Source organism: Setaria italica, chromosome IX (genome assembly GCF_000263155.2).
Source record: "Setaria italica strain Yugu1 chromosome IX, Setaria_italica_v2.0, whole genome shotgun sequence".
NCBI classification, from domain to species: Eukaryota; Viridiplantae; Streptophyta; class Magnoliopsida; order Poales; family Poaceae; genus Setaria; species Setaria italica.
In genome coordinates this window covers 2489957-2507198 of record NC_028458.1, presented here as the reverse complement: position 1 = coordinate 2507198, position 17242 = coordinate 2489957, and the positions used below count along the sequence as shown (strand labels likewise).

Below are 17242 nucleotides of genomic sequence, written 5' to 3'. Positions count from 1 at the left end.
AGAAAGGTGCTGAAGGAAGAAGAAGGCGCGCGCGCTGGGAAAAGAGACGTAAGCTTGAAGACGAGGTGCGGGTGAAGCGCTATTTAAAGGATGCCTGAAGGGGGTAAAAATGGAATTTTTACCGCGCCGGCGCTTCGAGTTTTTCGGGGGTAGTGGCTGTCGTGGGTGCCCGTTTCGAAAAATTGCAATGATCAGCTGGAAGACCGCGAAACGGAAGGATATTTTCACTGCGGCCGTTTCGGAGGGGAGGTTATAAAGAATTTCGAAGTAAAAGACTATGTTTTACTCCGAAACTGGGGGACATGTGTTGACGCCAGATTTCGTCACTAGTAGAATCGGCGCCAAGAAGAGGGGGAATCGGAGAAGCACAGTTGGGAATCGGCCAAATGGTGCTACAGTGTGAGATCGGCCAGTGACTTCTGTCTCACTTTGGGTCGAATATATTAGAGTCCCAATCGGTAATCTTTTGCCGATAAGGAATCGGCCGATTAGGGGGATGGGCTAATTGGGCCTGTATGGGCTTGGAAAGGAGTAGAAGGGGAAGATGGAAGTCAGCCCACGAAGCGTGGAGTAACCAACCTAGCACGAATCGTGCTTGTAGATATTTGTTTTCTGTTTGAATTAGGGATAGAATTCTAGTCGGTTAAGAAGATATCTGTACGGGGCTATAAATAGCTACCTTTGTAAATCTGTAATCATCAACCAATCAATACAACAAGCTACTTTTTTCCTCGTACTTACTTTCAAGCGACTTCGCTACTACTTTTCTCTTTTCCACGAGTTCGTGCGGGTTGGCAGGGCTGCATCATCTTGATCTCCGGCCAATTCTGTAAGTTCCGTTTATCGAGTAATATCTAAGCTTTAACTCCGGGCGTATCGCTGTTGTTTCGTTTAGATTTATTCACTAGTTATCGATATTTGCTAGATTCATAGGTTTTTACCTGTTTTTCTAGTTTTTATCACCAGTTATCCAGCTAGGAATCGGTAGTATCGGCTTTCTTTATTTTCTATCGTTAGATTCATCCATTGCCGATTAGATCTGTTCCTAGCATTGTTATTATAAGCTTTGTACCGATCACTTTAGCAATTTCCTGTCTACAAGGCTATAGAGATCAGGCTGTCTTATAGCCGATTTCATTACCATAGTAAATCGGCCGATTCGCCGATAAACTCTCTCGATCGGAAACTTAGCCGATCGTAATTTCTGGGCCTGACACGTGTTCTTCCTTGCCAATCAACAGGTCAGATTGGCTGGCACGCCGCGCGAACCGCACTTGGGCATTCACCCGAACAGGAGCTAAGCAGATTCTCCCGGGTCGTATGTCAGTCGCTTGGATTCAGTTGACCGATTTCTAGCGCCAACAATATCTAATGGCAGCAGGACGGAAAATCGAATGGAGTGTCAATTTGGGAACAAAAGTTAAAATTGTGGTCAAATAAGGAACGGAAAACTTTTGAGGTTAAGAAAGGAACAGGTTATTTTAGTAATATCAAATAAGGGATTTTCTCCATGTGTTTCCTGGATTTCATTGCGATTGCGATATTACTGTTGCATACTACGAATAGCTTGTTCCGGTGCTTGGCAGCCGGTGGCACCGTGGCAGTATCCTATCGATAATAACTGGATTTATGCCTCTTTTCTAAGTGCCTAAAATAATGGTACTGCATCTGTTTAGAGCAACTCCAAGAGGCTGCTAATCTTATCCCCAATACTTCTTTTAGGGTAAAAAGGAGAAAAAACGAACTCCAACAATCCACCCAAACCTCCTCAATTTTTTAGCAACGCTAAAAAACAGCCTACCACCGTGTATATTTTAGCGTTGGCATTCTTTCCCCAATCTTGATTCCCGCACGCTCGCGCGTCCCTTCCGATAGGTCCAATACGATGACGTGGCCTGTTTTAAAATATTGGGGGCTATTTATTAGCTATCTGCTGTGGATTGATATGTTTTTGGGGGAAATTTTTTTTGGAAGAACCCCAATACATAGTTTTGGGGAAGAATTTTTTAGAGTACTCTTGGAGTTGCTCTTAGTAGATCTGTAACACGATTGGGTCTTCTGCTTCAGGTTCACGGAACGAACCTGCCGGCAACAACCGACCCACGCCCGAACCCGAGCACCTGTCCGTGTGGCCCAAAAGACCACCTTCTTACTGGAGAGAGCCCGTGTGGTCCAAAAGAAGGAAGAACGAGCCCGTTAGTGACCCAACAACAAGAGTACAGTTGGTCCATCGTGCACCGAGAAACACACTATCCCCACGATCCGCGTGAACCCGCATCGAACAGGTCTCCGTTCACCCTGGCTTCCTTTGGATCCGAGGCGAAGTCGAGTGTCGTGCCGTGCCCGTGTCCGTCCTTCCCACCCTGTCCACGAGTTCCATCTAATCTCAAATTGGCAACACCGATCGCCGCCTCGCCCTCCGCCGCCAACCATGGCTGCCGCCGCCCGGCGTCCTGCTCCCATCTTCTTGCTGAGCGGCCAAGTGGATATGGGTGCACTTACCGACGAGCCAGGGGGTGGTGGGTGGACGGAGATCGAGTGCGCAAGCAGGAAGGCTTACGGATGTGGGGAGCACGGCCAGGAGGCGGCGGAAGGCCTCAAGCTCTACGTGCGTCTCGGCGCCGGCCCGCTCCTCACCTCCTCCCTGGACATCCGCATGAGCGACGAGGCGCTTCGAAGGTTCGACTCGGAGCTCGAGATTAGCGCCCCCAGCAAGGATATGCGTCCCCGCCCGATGCAAGCCGAGGGCGTCGTCCAGATGGCTGAGGAGGAGGACCTCACCGTCATCTTCCTGCTCTTCTGCCGCCCGTTCCGTCTCGATCTCACCTACTACCTCGTCTACGACCATGTCGGCGCGTCACTCTCCATGATCAATTACTTATCAGATCTCTACTTACCTACTGGTACGATGAAGCCCGTCCCCAAGCGCCGCGGCAGTGATTTCGAGCTGTTCCTCATGACTAGTCGCCTTCAGCTGCCTCGGACTCCGCCACCCGTTCTCTTCGTATGCACTCCGGAGGCAAGGGCGAACCCAGCGTCCGACGACGGCATCGGTCTGTGGCAGATCAAGACACAGCATGAAGAGATCCAGACGTGGCCTTCTCTTTCCAAGGCAAGGGTTTCTGGTCCGATCTCTCGCGAGGCCTCGTGTACTGCGACCTGCACACCACCAGCGACACCGCCGTGGACTTCGGCTTCATCAGGTTGCCGCGCGAGTGCCTGGAGCAGATGGGAAAGGATAACCTGAAGCTGATCGGGACCATGGCCTGCGTCAGGGACTCCATCTGGCTCGTCTGCATTCATAACGCCGCGGAATCTGCAGCAGATGACTTGGTGAAGATATGGACTCTGAATGTGCCTGATGGGGGTAAGTGGCAGCAAGCGTGGTGGGAGGAAGTGGAAGAGGTTCCTGTCAGTGTGCTCTGGGGGTTGGACAGCTTCAAGGAGGCGGGATTGCCGCAGCGGCCGCTCGAGTGCCCTATCCTCACGCCGGACGGTACCCCTCTGTGTCACGCTGGCTGACTTCCATCGGCGCAACTTTGCGCCGACGGTGGATACCATCTGCATCTTCAAGCTGCACGGCGAGAGGGGGCTACTGTGGCATGGAGTGGTTCACGACTACCCTTTCAGTGACCCTGTCATTTGCCCTTCCAATTTCCTCCAAAGGAAGCATGGTTCAAGTGAGACCAAGGTCGACGAACACCGTCCTGCTGCAGCAGGGCTTGCGGCACTGGCGGCCGCGGAGAGTAAGGTTGTTCTACTACCAGCCGCTTGAATTCATTTGATCTGCGCAACTCATGCTTGCTGAATTTGTTAACTGCTCCGCCTCATGTCTTGGCTAGCATAGCTAGCACTATCACCATCTGTCTAAATCCTGGATTGTTTTGTTTTGCAGCAATGGGTCGATTAAGAGTCAGGGAGCGTACGTGATGAAAGGCATCGAGACATAGCACACCTTCTGCTGGATCGATCCAGACTTATTGTTGCCAGGTCCTTCTTACTAGTTAGGTGGTTCATGTTCGAAAGTAGCAAATTAAGCTTGCCTCTGGGCTTTATTCTGGTTCTGGCGTGGATGTTTAAGACTCCTTCCCTTCAATTTGTCTCAGCCTTATCTTTTGGTCGTGACGCATTTGTGGAACACAGAGAGCATGTGTTTGCTTGTTAGTTCATCCTATATGTTGAACCCGCAGTTTCTGTCATTATTGAAAACCGTATCCGTGGAGGGATGCCAATCTGTGCTATATGTGCCTTTTGCCTGGTGATTTGCTATTTCCTTGTGCTCGTGTCTATTGTTTACAAGGGGAGAACCTTGATGATTGTCTTTTGCAGGGCAGAAATCCTGTTTCATTTTCATGATCCGTGATCCTCCAATGCCCCGGCGGATGTTGCCCTCGTCGAGGATTAGGAGGAATCACTACTGGAGTGTCGATATTTTTCCTGATTGGTAATGCTATGTGCCATTTGCCACCAATTCATACTTTCTTGCTCGCCGTTTTGTTGGGACCTCGGATTCCACTTGCTCGTGCTCTATTCCGTACCTTGGCCGGCCACGACGAACCAAACCGGCAAAGTGCCGTCCCGCCTTTTGCTTCAGGTCCACCGAACGAACCTGCCGGCAACGACCTCGCCAGTGGACGTGCCGATGACACGCGGGGCCCCGCCCGGGAATTCCATCTCCTCTCCCGTGGCCATACGGGCCCGGTCTTTTAGAATCTTCGCCGGGACCATCGCCGGCCAACGGCGGGCCTCCGCGTGTCGCGCACGGTGGCGCTGACGCAAGTTTTCCCCAACGCTAGGCTGAAACCGCACGCGCCCTGGGCCTCAGAAAATTTGGCTGGTGAGGATGGCAGCCAGGAAGGCCAGCCAGCCACGAGGACAGAGGAGGAGAAAGGGGGAGGCCAAACCGCACTGCAAGTCTTCTTCTCCCTTGCACCACACCGCCGCCGCCGCTCCCCTGAAGCCGGAGCTAGATCATCAGGCGGGGAAGCGACACAGGAGAACCCTGCAGTGCCCGGTTGCTGCTTGAAGAACAGGTAGGCAGCATGGCCGGAGTTCAGATGATGCCGGCGGCCGTGGACGTAGCGGGGCTGAGGAAGACGCGCGCGGGGGCCGCACCGTCGGGCGGCTCATCGGTGAGCACCACCAGCTTGTTCGCGGGGGATTACAGGAGGAGGGCTCGCCGGCCGTCCTGCTCGGTCAGGGCCCTCAGGCAGAGCCGGAGCAGGGGAGGGCTCGGCATCGTCTGTAACCTCGGGGGGCAGTACGATGATACCTTCGATGACGTCCAGCTGGTACGTTGATCGAGCTATACTGCTCGTTTGCCTTAATTACTAGTATACTTGTCAAGCAGACCTTACAGTTGTTGACCATAAACGTGTCTTGATTCTGCTATGATTTAGCCTAATTACCAAGACAAAACCTCTTGTTTTCAGTGAAAAATAGATGTCGACTTCTTCTCCCGGTGTATGAATTCTTCAACACTGAATGGAATTTCCTGCTGCTGTCTTTTGCTTGCAGCAACTGATGAACTACTTCACCTACAAAGCCGTCAGGACCGTGCTGACCCAGCTCTACGAGATGAACCCATCAAACTACCGTTGGTTCTACAAGTAATAACGAGAATTCTCTCTTTGTCCTACTGCATGCCATTGATCATCTATTCATCAAGTATGAATTCGGCTCATGGTTGTGTAATGGACATGTTCTTGTTTCCGCCACAGCTTCGTTGCTGTCAACAAACCTACTGATGGAAAGCTGTTCCTCCGGGCTCTCAGCAAGGTAGTACATAGTAGTAGATAAATCCACAGATATACCCAGCACATGATCTTGTACTGCTGCAAATCAAGCTCACACAGGTTCTGGCTTTGTTGTCTTTCAGGAGAGGCAGGAGCTTGCCGAACGGGTGATGATAACAAGGCTTCACCTGTACGGGAAATGGATAAAGGTAACTGGAATCACTGCCCGTGTCGTAGTCTGAGTATTGCCAACCAACCTGCTGCCCAGTTCAGCTAATACACTGACATTTTGATTCTGGACAACTGTCAGAAATGTGACCATGCGAAGATGTACGAGATGATCTCCGACGAGAACCTGACGCTGATGCGGGAGCGGCTCATGGAGACGGTCATCTGGCCAACCGATGACACCAACACGGAGAAGATCGGCTGATGCGGAGGCGTAGAATTCTTTTTGGTTGGTGATTAAGCTTAGCTCCTTAGGTATGTTGTCAGTTGTATATAGTTGGAGTTGTAGTAGAGAGTGTAGATGTCTCTGGGAAGTTGTTCAGGAACAGTGTATGCCAATCTCAAGTGTTACAATGCTGGTTCTCTCTCTCTCTAGTGTCTGCAGTTGATTTCAGGGAAGCAGAAATACTATACGTAATTTGCGTGAATAATGAAGCTTGGGTTCATTTCAGAGATTGTCTTGAGTTCTTTTGGAAGTTTCTATGATTTTCCATTTTGACTAACCGCGTCAATCACGCTTACCAGAGCCTTGTTGACGACCTAGCGCGTCACGGCACGGTGGCGGTTACGGGAACGCGATGGGCCTTGCCGTCCGGCATTTCCCCAAGAACCGCAGGACTTGCCGGGCAAGTGACCCGATCGAGCAGCTGAGCAACTCAATCTGTCAGATTGTCACGATCGTCCATCTGTTCGATCAGATCTTGTATTAACACACACACACACACACACACACACACACACACATTCGAATGACAGTCAGGTCAGGTGTGCTGTAGCCTGTAGCCATGCCGAATATGTATATCTTTATTTAGAAAAGTTGAATATGTGCGTATCTGTCTACTTGTCGTGAAGCATTTTGGGTTCCAAATCATTGCCGATCATTCAGACAAATATTTTCTTAGATATCTGTAAAATCTTGATTGTATGTGCTATTGAATTATTCTTGCTGTCTATATCTTTGGCGATATCTTTGTAGGTGATCTTGATTTTACAGGTTAGATTGAGCTATTACATCGGCGAATGACATCTTTTTACAAGTGCTATTAATTAAAAGGTGTGCAACCCCATGCATTCTTATCTCTAGAACAGTTATCGATCTCAATCACCGGTAATGTAATACTCCCTCTATCATAAATATAAGCATTTTTTTACTATGCACACCTAGACAAGCACTAGACTCTAGGTACATAGTCAAAAATGCTTACATTTTTTACGGAGGGAGTATATGCATACGTACAATAATCAATACCGAAGCATGTTCTATCTTTCTCGCTTTTCTAATAACTCTACGTATATGTAGCACAATATTCTTTTTGTAAAAAAATGCATTTTTTATCAAGCACACCTGGACAAGTACTTGCATAAATACATAATTATACACTTATATTTTGGCATATGAGGACTATGTAGGTACGCTAGTTTGGCAGCCCAGTTCCCCGCGGGGTTCCCGGCCTTTTCCCCGCAGATGAAGGCCGCGCCGATTGTTTCCGCGGGGCTCCCAACCGACGACTTTGGCAGCCCGCTAGGACGGGGACTTCAGCCCAAGCGAGCCCAATTTTCTCGAAGCAATGCGCCCGACCTACGGAGATCAAGAAGTTCTCCCTGTCTGCATCTCCCCGTGCTCTCGTCTCACGCACTCCCATAGAAAGCTGCTGCTGCCGCCGGCCGCCTCGCGACTTCCTCCAAGAATCCCAGTCCAGGTGCGCCTCCTCCAACCTTTCTCCGATCCCCATCTCCTTCGAATCATCCCCTTCTCATACCCTTTCCTTTCTTCGCTAGGGTTCTGCTCCGGTGTTAGGGAGATGGAGTAGGGTAGGTGGCGCCAGACGATGGCTTCTGCATCGGCCGCGTGATTCACACTGGCGAGCCAGCCGCCGCTGATGGCCGGAACTCTCTGGGCGAGGTCCATGGCCAACTTCACTCGCACGTGAGTACTCCTCAGCTTAGATCCGATCGTGCTTGCTAGTTTCTCGGTTCAGATTCATGTGATTCGTGATTCCTTTCCATCGATTCGTAGCATTGGCCTCCGTTCAATATATCAACTTTGGAGTCAAGGTAAATACGGAGTACCAGTTATGTTTTATCTCTCAAATGGGATAGTTTGTGATCCTGTGAATGAAAGTTGTTTGCATGTTATATTGAGAATATCCTAACAAATCAAGCATCTAGAGCTCTTTATTATTTAGCAATTGTCCAACATTCATTATCTTTTGTTTACGACCCAAAGTAATTTTCTGTGAAAATGCCAGAATATGATCACTGCAGCTGCTCAAATGGATGGTGGTATTCTTGTCGTGTCAGCACCTGATGGCCCGATGCCACAAACAAAGGAGCATATTCTTCTTGCTAGACAGGTTTAGTTTCTCATTTAAATTGCTTCGTCATGTTGTCAGTGCAGTTCTGATCATATTAACTTTTGCTCTGCTTTTAGGTTGGTGTACCTTCACTTGTAGGCTTATGTTCCTGAGATTCGTATAGGCTGGTGTTTGCATGCTAATTGTCATATTGGGGAAATGTTCTCTGGTTCGTGGTTGGATTCATGTGAATGCCCTAATACTAAGTCTATCTTTTTTGTCATAATATGCAAAGTTTAGCAATATTTTTTGTAGAGTAGAGAGGTTGGGCTCAATGTATTCTCTTTTGTCATAAATCAATAAAGCCAAGCTTTTGGGTGTGGAACCTTTTTGGTTTGAGTATACACGGGGATGTGGATGTGTGTTATGTTGTTGCTCCCTACAGCAAGAAGGTGGCGCGTAATTTGACCGGCGTAACAAAGCTAGCGCCCCCCCTCCCCCCCTTGTATTGCCCTAGCTAGCTAGTTGCCTGTTGCATGATTGTATTTGCTTAATTATATCCCCAACAATTTATAAGCTTTATCTTTTGACTGTCTATTTGTGACAGATCGTTGTGTTTATCCCATGTGTAAGTAATTCTGGACAAGGACATTTGTTGCAAGACTTGGTTTGCATTGTCGTAGCAAATTATTGTGGGCTAAGCTAATCTGTTTGGTTTTATTTCTGAGATTAAGCTGAAGCCATATTTCGATCTTATCTTGTCTAGTAGGAAACTGCAACGGATTGTCTCTTTGGTCTTTGCAAACTTGTGCTAGATATTTACACACTGCAACAGCTTTGTCTCTCTGATCTTTGCAAACTTGTGCTAGATATTTACACTCTTACTTTGTGTGCTGCTAGTCTGCCACCTTCTACTACTATTTGCACTCTTACTTTGTGTGCTGCCAGTATGCCACCTTCTACTACTAACATGGCTGAATTATTCGCAATTTTGACTCTTTTTTGTTTATGCAGAGTCCTTGGTGGAAGCAATACATGATCTGAGAAAAATGAAGCGATTTGTGCTGAATTGACATGCCAGTTTACTAGTCCTTGATGCGTGCATGCTGAAGTGCATGGTATTTGTTCTTTATGTGCGTGAGAAAATTTTTGAGTATATTGTGTAACATAGGAGTTCATGGTGTGAATCATTTTAGCCGTCTTCTCATTTTGAGTATGTTGGTGCTGGTTGAGAAGGGCTAAGCTTATATGTAATAGCATATGCATGTTACCCCTGAGGACCATGGAGTAATATTCTACTACTTTGGATAATATCTTGATAAGCATTAAGCTTATATGGACTAGTATAACATTTGACACTCTGTGTCCATTAAGCTTATAGACTATTATGAAGGCAACTGGATTATATTGTTGCTCTATTTATCTCTTGATTAAATATTGCTTATATGTATTAGTACAAATACTGTCTACAATTTCTCTATTGCCACACGTCACCCAACAGAAAAAATCTAGGTAAATTAACACCAGCCAACAGAAATCCCCATATGCCAAGCAAACACCGGGGCTTCCAAATAGCAGTATCTTCCCAGCGGGATTTTGTTGTCCATGGAAATTCCCCGTAGGGGCTTTCTTCCCTAAGGTTAGTTTGCTCTTGCTGCCAAACTATGTGACAAAACAAGAGGGCGATGTATACTTACATGCATTGTGCATATGATGCATAGATGACGATGAACCAGAACACGACCATCACATACACCAGGCCATCACAGCGTCCACCCCTCATACTTGATTATCAAGAGTTGGTTTCAGGGGGAGTGACAAAAATTAAGATTAGGTATCAGGTAAAACTAGAAATAAAAGAATCAAGAGTTGGGCTGTAAGCAAGGCGGGATTGACCACGCTTATATAGAGTAAAAGTCAGAGCTAAGATTACGCAGACTAGCTAGAGATACGCATAATCAATTAAATCGACAGCAAGAACTACCCTGTATAATCGTGGTTTTAGTTACATGAGTAGGATATATATAAAAAAAAGAATAATATAGATAGCTCAATCTAGCCTGTAAAATCAAGATCACGTACAAAGATATCCCCAAAGATATAGACAGCAAGAATATTTAATCGGTACGTACAATCAAGATTTTACAGATATCTAAGAAAATATCTGTCGATGAATAATCGGCAACGGTTTGGGGTTACCCCGGGAGCTCGACTCTGACGGAGATCACAAAATGCGTCACGACAAGCAGACAGGTATGCACATATTCAACTTTTGGCGGAGGCACAGGAGCCATGGACCCTCTATGCTCAATGCCAACACTAAATTAGGCAATAGAATTTGCACAGTTAGTTAAGTAAATTATGCATTTTTCAATTAACTTATGGAGTAGTATTAGATTTTAACAAAAATGTGAGTAGCTTTGATGAAATGGATGACCTCTAGCTAAATGAATTAATTTACAATATATGAGTTAATAATTTTCTATATTGAAGTTTACTATGTACAGTCCATATTACTCTTCTTGGCCTCCCAATGTTAAATCCTGTCTCCGCCCGTTATATTTACTTTCCTAAATAAAGATATACATATTCGGCTGGATCCATTGAATATTTGCATGCCTGCATGGCTACAGGCTACAGCACACCTGACCTGACTGTCATTTGAATGTGTGTGTTGATAGAAGATCTGATCGAACAGATGGATGGTCGTGACAATCTGACAGATTGCGTTGCCCAACTGCTCGATCGGGTCACTTGCCCGGCAAGTCCTGCGGTTCTTGGGGTGCCGACCCATTCCTGACGCGTGGACAAGCTGAGCATCCCACGGCTGCCTGATGGAGCGCTTCCTCCGTAGCAAAGCTCGCTTACTCGGCTCCGTTCCCACTTCCCAGCGTCCCACGGCCATGCTGCGGCTGCCATGCTACTGCTGCGCGCCGGGCTGCCGCAACAACATCGACCACCCGCGCGCCTAGCCGCTCAAGGACTTCCGCACCCTGCAGACCCATTGCAAGCGCAAGCACGGCCTCAAGCAAGCCCTTCCTCTGCCACCGCTGCGGTAAGGCCTGCTTCGCCGTCAAGGCGGCGACTGGCGCACGCACGAGAAGAACTGCGGCAGGCTCTGGTACTGCATCTGCGGCTCCGAGTTCAAGCACAAGAGCTCGCTCAAGGACCACGCCCGCGCCTTCGGGCACGGCCACGGCTTCGTCGGCGGCGCCGGCGCAGGGTGCGGCGGCGGCCAGGTCGATGTGACCGATCGATCGAGCACCGATCCTAGCCGGCCAGATCGATCTTATACAGACAAAAACACTGTATGATCGACCGATAGGCCCACCGGTGCGCGTACGTGCATGCAAAAGACAGAAACTGGTAAAAAAAAAGAGAGGATAAGCTGGACGTAAGAAACGGCAGCAGACAAAATACCAAGGTAGAGGCTTTGAACTTGACAGAAAATATGTCCGTTAGCTTAATATTTAGAATTTATATATTTCGCTCATGGAGCTGTTTACCAATGTGCCTAGAACTAGGATGAATCCAATGACAAGACGGATGTGGCAGAAGAAGACAGCTTCCGGCACAAATGATGCTTATGTTTCGACACGCATTCAATCGTGATGAATCTGATTACAAGATCGGTTGTGAGATGGAAGGAGTAAAATAATGACACGATAGGAAGGAGTAACGCTGAAGAATCTGTTTTTGATGGATCTGCTGACAAGAATTGATCTGAGAAGAAACTAGTACAAAAGGACGATGAGCAGGAAAGAGACGAGGTCGATCAAGATACCAGGTAGGGAGTAGGGACTTGACAGAAAATTTGTCCGCAAGCTCAATATTTAGATCAATTGCTGTTGCTGCTTCGAACAAATGTCATGAGATGGATGAGGAAATAGATCACCAAGAAGGATTCTCACGTCCCGTACACTGAAATATCAATTGGTATTGCTGCTTCTTTCTATAAAAGAAAGGATATCGATGTTACATGGACTAATTCACAAATACACTGATCAATACGATATAATGAATTGTAGGTTTCTACCAGAAACCCCATGAGTGTGACGACGATGTATACTTGAGAATGGCTACTTGTTTCTACTGTACACACAATTTCTACAAGCTGCTCAGTTTGAAATGAGCATGCATGCCCTAGTTTTTGGAGGTGCACGGCTGTGGAAGAACCGTCCCAACTTTTCTCCATTTTGCGTTCTGGCAGGTGCTTTCTGCGGCACCATCGCCGGCCTCCATCTTCAGGTCAATGTTCTGCAGGGTAATGCCATGGCATGGCACATTCCTGCTGCAGTTCAGCTTGATGGCGTCCTTGGTAATGGTTGTGCCCCTGATGTTCTTGAAGACCACATTGCTGACCTCCACTGCTGACTCCTGCGCTTTGCATGGCTTAGCCTTGTCGCAGTAGTTCTGGTCGATGATTATTGGGTTCTTGACATTGTCCATGATCATGTTTTGGAACGTGATATCCTTCGCGTAGCCACTTCCTCCCTGGTATGTCTTGATGCGTGCTCCATTGGTTGTGCCGTATAGCTGCACCGCGTCAATTGTAATGCCAGAGACTTCAGCCCTTGAGTTGTCGTCTCCTAGGCTTCCAATGCTGATGCCATGCCCTGGTCCGCACACAACTTTTGAGACATGAAGATTATGCGTCCCGTTCTCAATTGACATGCAATCGTCTCCTGCAAATTCCATGACAAAGCACCGAATATTTAGTAAAGAAAATAAAAAATCTTCTGATATGATTCTAAACTCTGAAAATGCATGTTGATGCTACTTGCCCTACTTACCAGTCCTGATCTTGCAGTTCGTGACCTGCACATCCTTGCTGCGTGTGATGTGGATGCCGTCAGTGTTAGGGCTCGTGCCGGACGCTGTGATTGACAGGCCTCTCAATTGAACGTTGGTGCAATCCTCGATCGACATGTGGATCTGTTGGCTGTTCATAACTTTCAGACCCTCCACCTTCAAGTTCGTGCAGAAATGGAACGACAACGCCGTCGGAGCCTCCTTGCATGGCTGCACAAAAAAGGCAGTCGAGCTTGGTTAATTAGGGCACTTTCCAATAACAATGTACAATTAATCAGATCAACCATATATATATACGGGGCGCGCGCCCACACTTACCATAGCCTTGTTGATCTTGCAGGAATGCTTCCACCACGTCTCGCCGTTCCCATCGACGGCGCCGCCGCCGTTGACGGTGAGCTCGTCGACGCCCCGGAACACGATCCAGTGCCTCCTGTCCTTGTCGCTCCAGTCCGCCCTGTTCGGCGACGCCACCAGCGTGCCCTTGACCGCGAGCGTGACGCCGGACTTGCACGGGCCCGAGAGCCTCACGACCTTGAGCAGGTAGCGCTTGCCGCCGGGGACGAGCACGACGGCCGGACGCGGCGAGGCGCACGCCGCCTCCCACGCCTTGGCCAGCGCCTCCGCGTCGTCGTGCCTCCCGTCGCCGCGGGCGCCGTAGCGGTCGAGGCTGAACACGCCGCCCTGGGACGGCGACGCCAGGGACCTTCCCCTAGCGTCATCGGCCGAAGTGCCATTGCTCGTGGCCGCGGCCAAGCCGGCCATTAGAGCGCTGGACAAGAAGAGCAGCGCGAGGAGGGGAGCCGAGAACACGAGATGCACCTTACGGGGCGCCATTGGAAGAGCTCAATAAGCACGATCGACAGGTTGCAGCCAAGGCTATGAAGTCCGAACTGAACAAGATCGATCACAAGGGGCTTGATTTAGTTCAGCTGGGCGCTCGTTGCTTTGCTTGCTGAGCTTGGTGCGTCTGAGTTGATGGAGACCGAGGAGGAAGAAGGGCGTATTTATATGCGCGGCGGGGGAGAGCTAGATCTAGATGCCTAGATTCTGGGAGGAGGTGACGAGCGAGGCGTTGCGTTGCTTCTGAAGAAGAAATGAAGAATAGCGCGGGAGAGTTAGGCTCGCAGATATTGAAATGGAGTGTGCAGCAGGGTGATAGTAGTGGCGTGCCGGCAGATAGAACCTGGAGATTTTTCGTTTCAGGTATGGGGATAATGGGAAGGCAGAAAAGCGAACAGGCCGGTGGTGACGCAATCTGGTACACGGGTTTAGTACAGGAGTCAGCACGGCTGATGACGCAATCTTATCATATCTACACGGATCTATATATTCCTTGCCCGTCACCAAGCTATATACATATAGTAGCAGTATGAAAATACGCAAAAGGGATTATGCCTTCCAAAGCAACGAGCTACTTAGTAATGATCTGCGCGGCAATCCTTCTTGTAATTAGGAGCTATATTCAGGCTTAGCCCCATGCATCGTCTGATCGGGCCTGTCATGCATAATTCGATCTTGTTCTTGTGATGATGCATTCCGTGCACGCATTTTAGTTTAACCAGTCGATCGATCAATCCATAATCTATGAATAATTCGATCCATGCATGTGTGCACGACAGTCCATTCTCTGATTTTTTTTATATATATAAGAAAAGAAAAAAAAAAGGAACAAAATGGAGGTCTTGTTGCCGAACTCGGTCGGGTCACTTGCCGGGCCAAGCCTTGCCGTTCTCGGCAACAACCTAGCGCGCCTACGGCGACGCGGCCCGAGTGCCCGACCCTCCGTGTTTGCCCGGCACGGACGACCGACACGATCGACGCATGCGGTTATTAGTTACTACACATGCGTGGGCGTGCACGTTCCTCGATCTTCTTCCAACTCTCTCTCTCTCCGCGCAAAATGAATTTCGTTAAACTTTTCAGCGTCTACTAGAACATTGCGCCGCGCGAAATGGCCCTCTTGCTAGATGAGTTTCCAAATTTGTAAACAGTAACGGCAACAGTGAGGTGCATTGCCATTTCGTTATTTCTAGATCTGATATTTCTTTATTAACATTGACTATACCAAATAGTTTTCATATGGCAGTATATGTTGTAGGGAAAAAAACAATATTGAGGTACGGATGGTTGTATTGAAGAAGAAATCAGTATCCAAATCGGAAGAGAAGAGGTTCTATAGTAAAGTTGAACCTCGCACTGCAATCCCATTCTAGTGACATGATCAACTAAAACTATGTTTGCAACTTAACATGTTATGATTTTGTAGCAAAAAATTAACTACTGCATATGAAGCATGCTATGTTTATCTAAACTGAACTGGCCTCTTAAATTTTGGATGTACATATATAATTATATATGATTGCAGGTTAAGTTAGCCGAGCATTGCTACATGACAATTCAATATCAAATAAAAAAACTTGGAATGTAATAGCTGCCTTCTCAGTTTATCAATATCAAACCGTGATCAAACTATAATCAAAATTCAAAACTAAAATATTTTTATATCAAACTACATAATACTATCTTGTTTCTTTTTTAGACACTATAGGGCTGGCTATGGACCTTTTCAATTGAACTGAAGGTAAAATAGAGGTAGCCATTACCAAAGGTACATATGAAACACTACGGAAACAGACACACAGTTTTCTTTAGCTGGAACAATTTTATATTCCAGGAATCTACTTGTGGACTGATATCATATAATCTGAATTTGCCCTTCCGTGAAAACATGCCAATTTTTCCAAGAAAAAAAGCCAAATAAGAAGAATGTTGGCGAATAGCTGCAAAGTGGGTAAGAATACACTGTTTATATGGGTTATAGCTGCAAAATGCTTCCATGTTCTTACGTTAATTTGATTTGTAGGTGAACAGCTCTCTGCCATGGGAATCCATGTCAAGAGTATGTAAAATGCAATAGCCTAAATAAGTACATCAAAGTTACTGAACATTGAACAGGCAAGATCTACATATACGTAATCTGAATGAATGACAACACAGAGCAAGTTGCAGGAAGAGAGCTTTGGACACCTTTTACATGACGATTTCTTGCCAATGCCCATACTATTAATTGAGGTCAGGTCAAACATTTCTTGTACATATAAATTTGTAGATGCATTCACCGGAGTGAAACAAGGTAAATGCAGATTAATTTGGTCTATTTGCTCACTTGATTAAATAAACCTGGAACCCAATTCTCACATCATGAATCATATACGAATGATGAATCACAGGCCTATTTAGAAAAATATCATTCCAAGAATAGTCACACAACAATAACAAAGGATGAACCGATGAAGATTAGAAATCTAGGACTGAGGATGTACATGTTTCCTGTACAGATTGGGCTTCCATGTCTGCTGTAATCTTAATTGGGTGGCCTCTCTGATGGGCTGGAAAAGCAGAGGTGGTGCGCGGGATTCATGGCTAATGGAAAGTGGTGATGCTGAGGTGTCTGGACATCCATGTGGGCCCCACACGTCAGTCACCCGCGGGGCGGCCACGATTATTCATGCTCGTACTGCTGGCTGGCACTTTTCGTGCGCTGGAAGCAGGGAGCAAACTACTAGCACTGATGAGTGATGGTTGGCATCGTCATGGCGTACGTCGTCTCTGTCCGGTCAGCCGGTGAGGTAACCACCAGGACGACACCACTTCAGCTCTCATGCTACGCCGCTCGATCGTTGTGTTCTGCCTGATCAACCAGAACCTGAACCTACAGCCAGGACGACACCACTTTAGCTCTCTTTTGCATGGTTAATTTCACCTGAACCTACACGTACGCTCGTGCCTGCAGGCATGCATGCACTTTCCTACTGTGTGTCGACGCCACAGGGGAACCCAAGCGGACGACAGAATCTACGAATATATCTTGGCCTTGACACGGGAAGGCTTACATGGAAACGCGATTCATCAGGCACATTATTTCTGTATCTCTGCTTGCCATACCTGCAGAATCTATGGCTGGCTGGAATGCATGGGTCCTATCGATCCTTTGCGTCTACCTGCACGCATATATCAGGACACCTCGAAATTCAAAACGCGTATCTAATTTCAATCTCCCAAAACGGGGCCTAACTCACCCTGCAAGCATGCGATGAGCCTGAGTGATTCTTGACACGCAACACGAACCTTTCCCTTTCCTCCAGCACTTCAGCGCTCATCTGCCTCCCG

At 47.5% G+C, this 17242-nt stretch overlaps 3 protein-coding genes, 1 long non-coding RNA gene and 1 pseudogene across 4 annotated transcripts; 4 read left to right on the top strand and 1 right to left on the bottom strand.

The window, feature by feature from the left end:
* Window positions 1-2321: 2321 nt before the first annotated feature.
* On the top strand, window positions 2322-3396 carry LOC101781751. The gene has a single exon (XM_012842610.2). It carries the CDS (start codon window positions 2432-2434, stop codon window positions 3245-3247), a length of 816 nt encoding a protein of 271 aa, XP_012698064.1. The 5' UTR covers window positions 2322-2431; the 3' UTR covers window positions 3248-3396.
* Window positions 3397-3532: 136 nt separating this feature from the next.
* On the top strand, window positions 3533-4241 carry LOC101767831. The gene is made up of 2 exons (XR_001162976.2): window positions 3533-3751; window positions 3896-4241. It is a non-coding gene; the product is annotated as an uncharacterized LOC101767831 (long non-coding RNA).
* Window positions 4242-4837: 596 nt separating this feature from the next.
* LOC101767432 (chaperonin-like RbcX protein 2, chloroplastic) lies at window positions 4838-6414 on the top strand. The gene is made up of 5 exons (XM_004981286.3): window positions 4838-5291; window positions 5518-5609; window positions 5721-5778; window positions 5879-5944; window positions 6046-6414. The coding sequence occupies exons 1-5, from the start codon at window positions 5043-5045 to the stop codon at window positions 6166-6168; spliced, it is 588 nt and encodes a 195-aa protein (XP_004981343.1). The 5' UTR covers window positions 4838-5042; the 3' UTR covers window positions 6169-6414.
* Window positions 6415-11091: 4677 nt separating this feature from the next.
* On the top strand, window positions 11092-11571 carry LOC101781351 (annotated as a pseudogene).
* Window positions 11572-12400: 829 nt separating this feature from the next.
* LOC101780944 (polygalacturonase) lies at window positions 12401-13906 on the bottom strand. The gene is made up of 3 exons (XM_004986110.1): window positions 13388-13906; window positions 13051-13279; window positions 12401-12942 (listed from the first exon to the last, which is right to left on the bottom strand). The coding sequence occupies exons 1-3, from the start codon at window positions 13904-13906 to the stop codon at window positions 12401-12403; spliced, it is 1290 nt and encodes a 429-aa protein (XP_004986167.1).
* Between the last annotated feature and the right edge of the window lie 3336 nt (window positions 13907-17242).

Coding starts and splice junctions, on each gene's coding strand:
- LOC101781751 (XM_012842610.2), top strand. CDS start 2,432: ATGGCTGCCGCCGCCCGGCGTCCTGCTCCCATCTTCTTGCTGAGCGGC.
- LOC101780944 (XM_004986110.1), bottom strand. CDS start 13,906: ATGGCGCCCCGTAAGGTGCATCTCGTGTTCTCGGCTCCCCTCCTCGCG. Junction 13,280..13,387: donor GCAAGATCAACAAGGCTATG/GTAAGTGTGGGC, acceptor TTTTTTGTGCAG/CCATGCAAGGAGGCTCCGAC. Junction 12,943..13,050: donor GAACTGCAAGATCAGGACTG/GTAAGTAGGGCA, acceptor TGGAATTTGCAG/GAGACGATTGCATGTCAATT.
- LOC101767432 (XM_004981286.3), top strand. CDS start 5,043: ATGGCCGGAGTTCAGATGATGCCGGCGGCCGTGGACGTAGCGGGGCTG. Junction 5,292..5,517: donor CCTTCGATGACGTCCAGCTG/GTACGTTGATCG, acceptor TTTTGCTTGCAG/CAACTGATGAACTACTTCAC. Junction 5,779..5,878: donor TCCTCCGGGCTCTCAGCAAG/GTAGTACATAGT, acceptor GTTGTCTTTCAG/GAGAGGCAGGAGCTTGCCGA.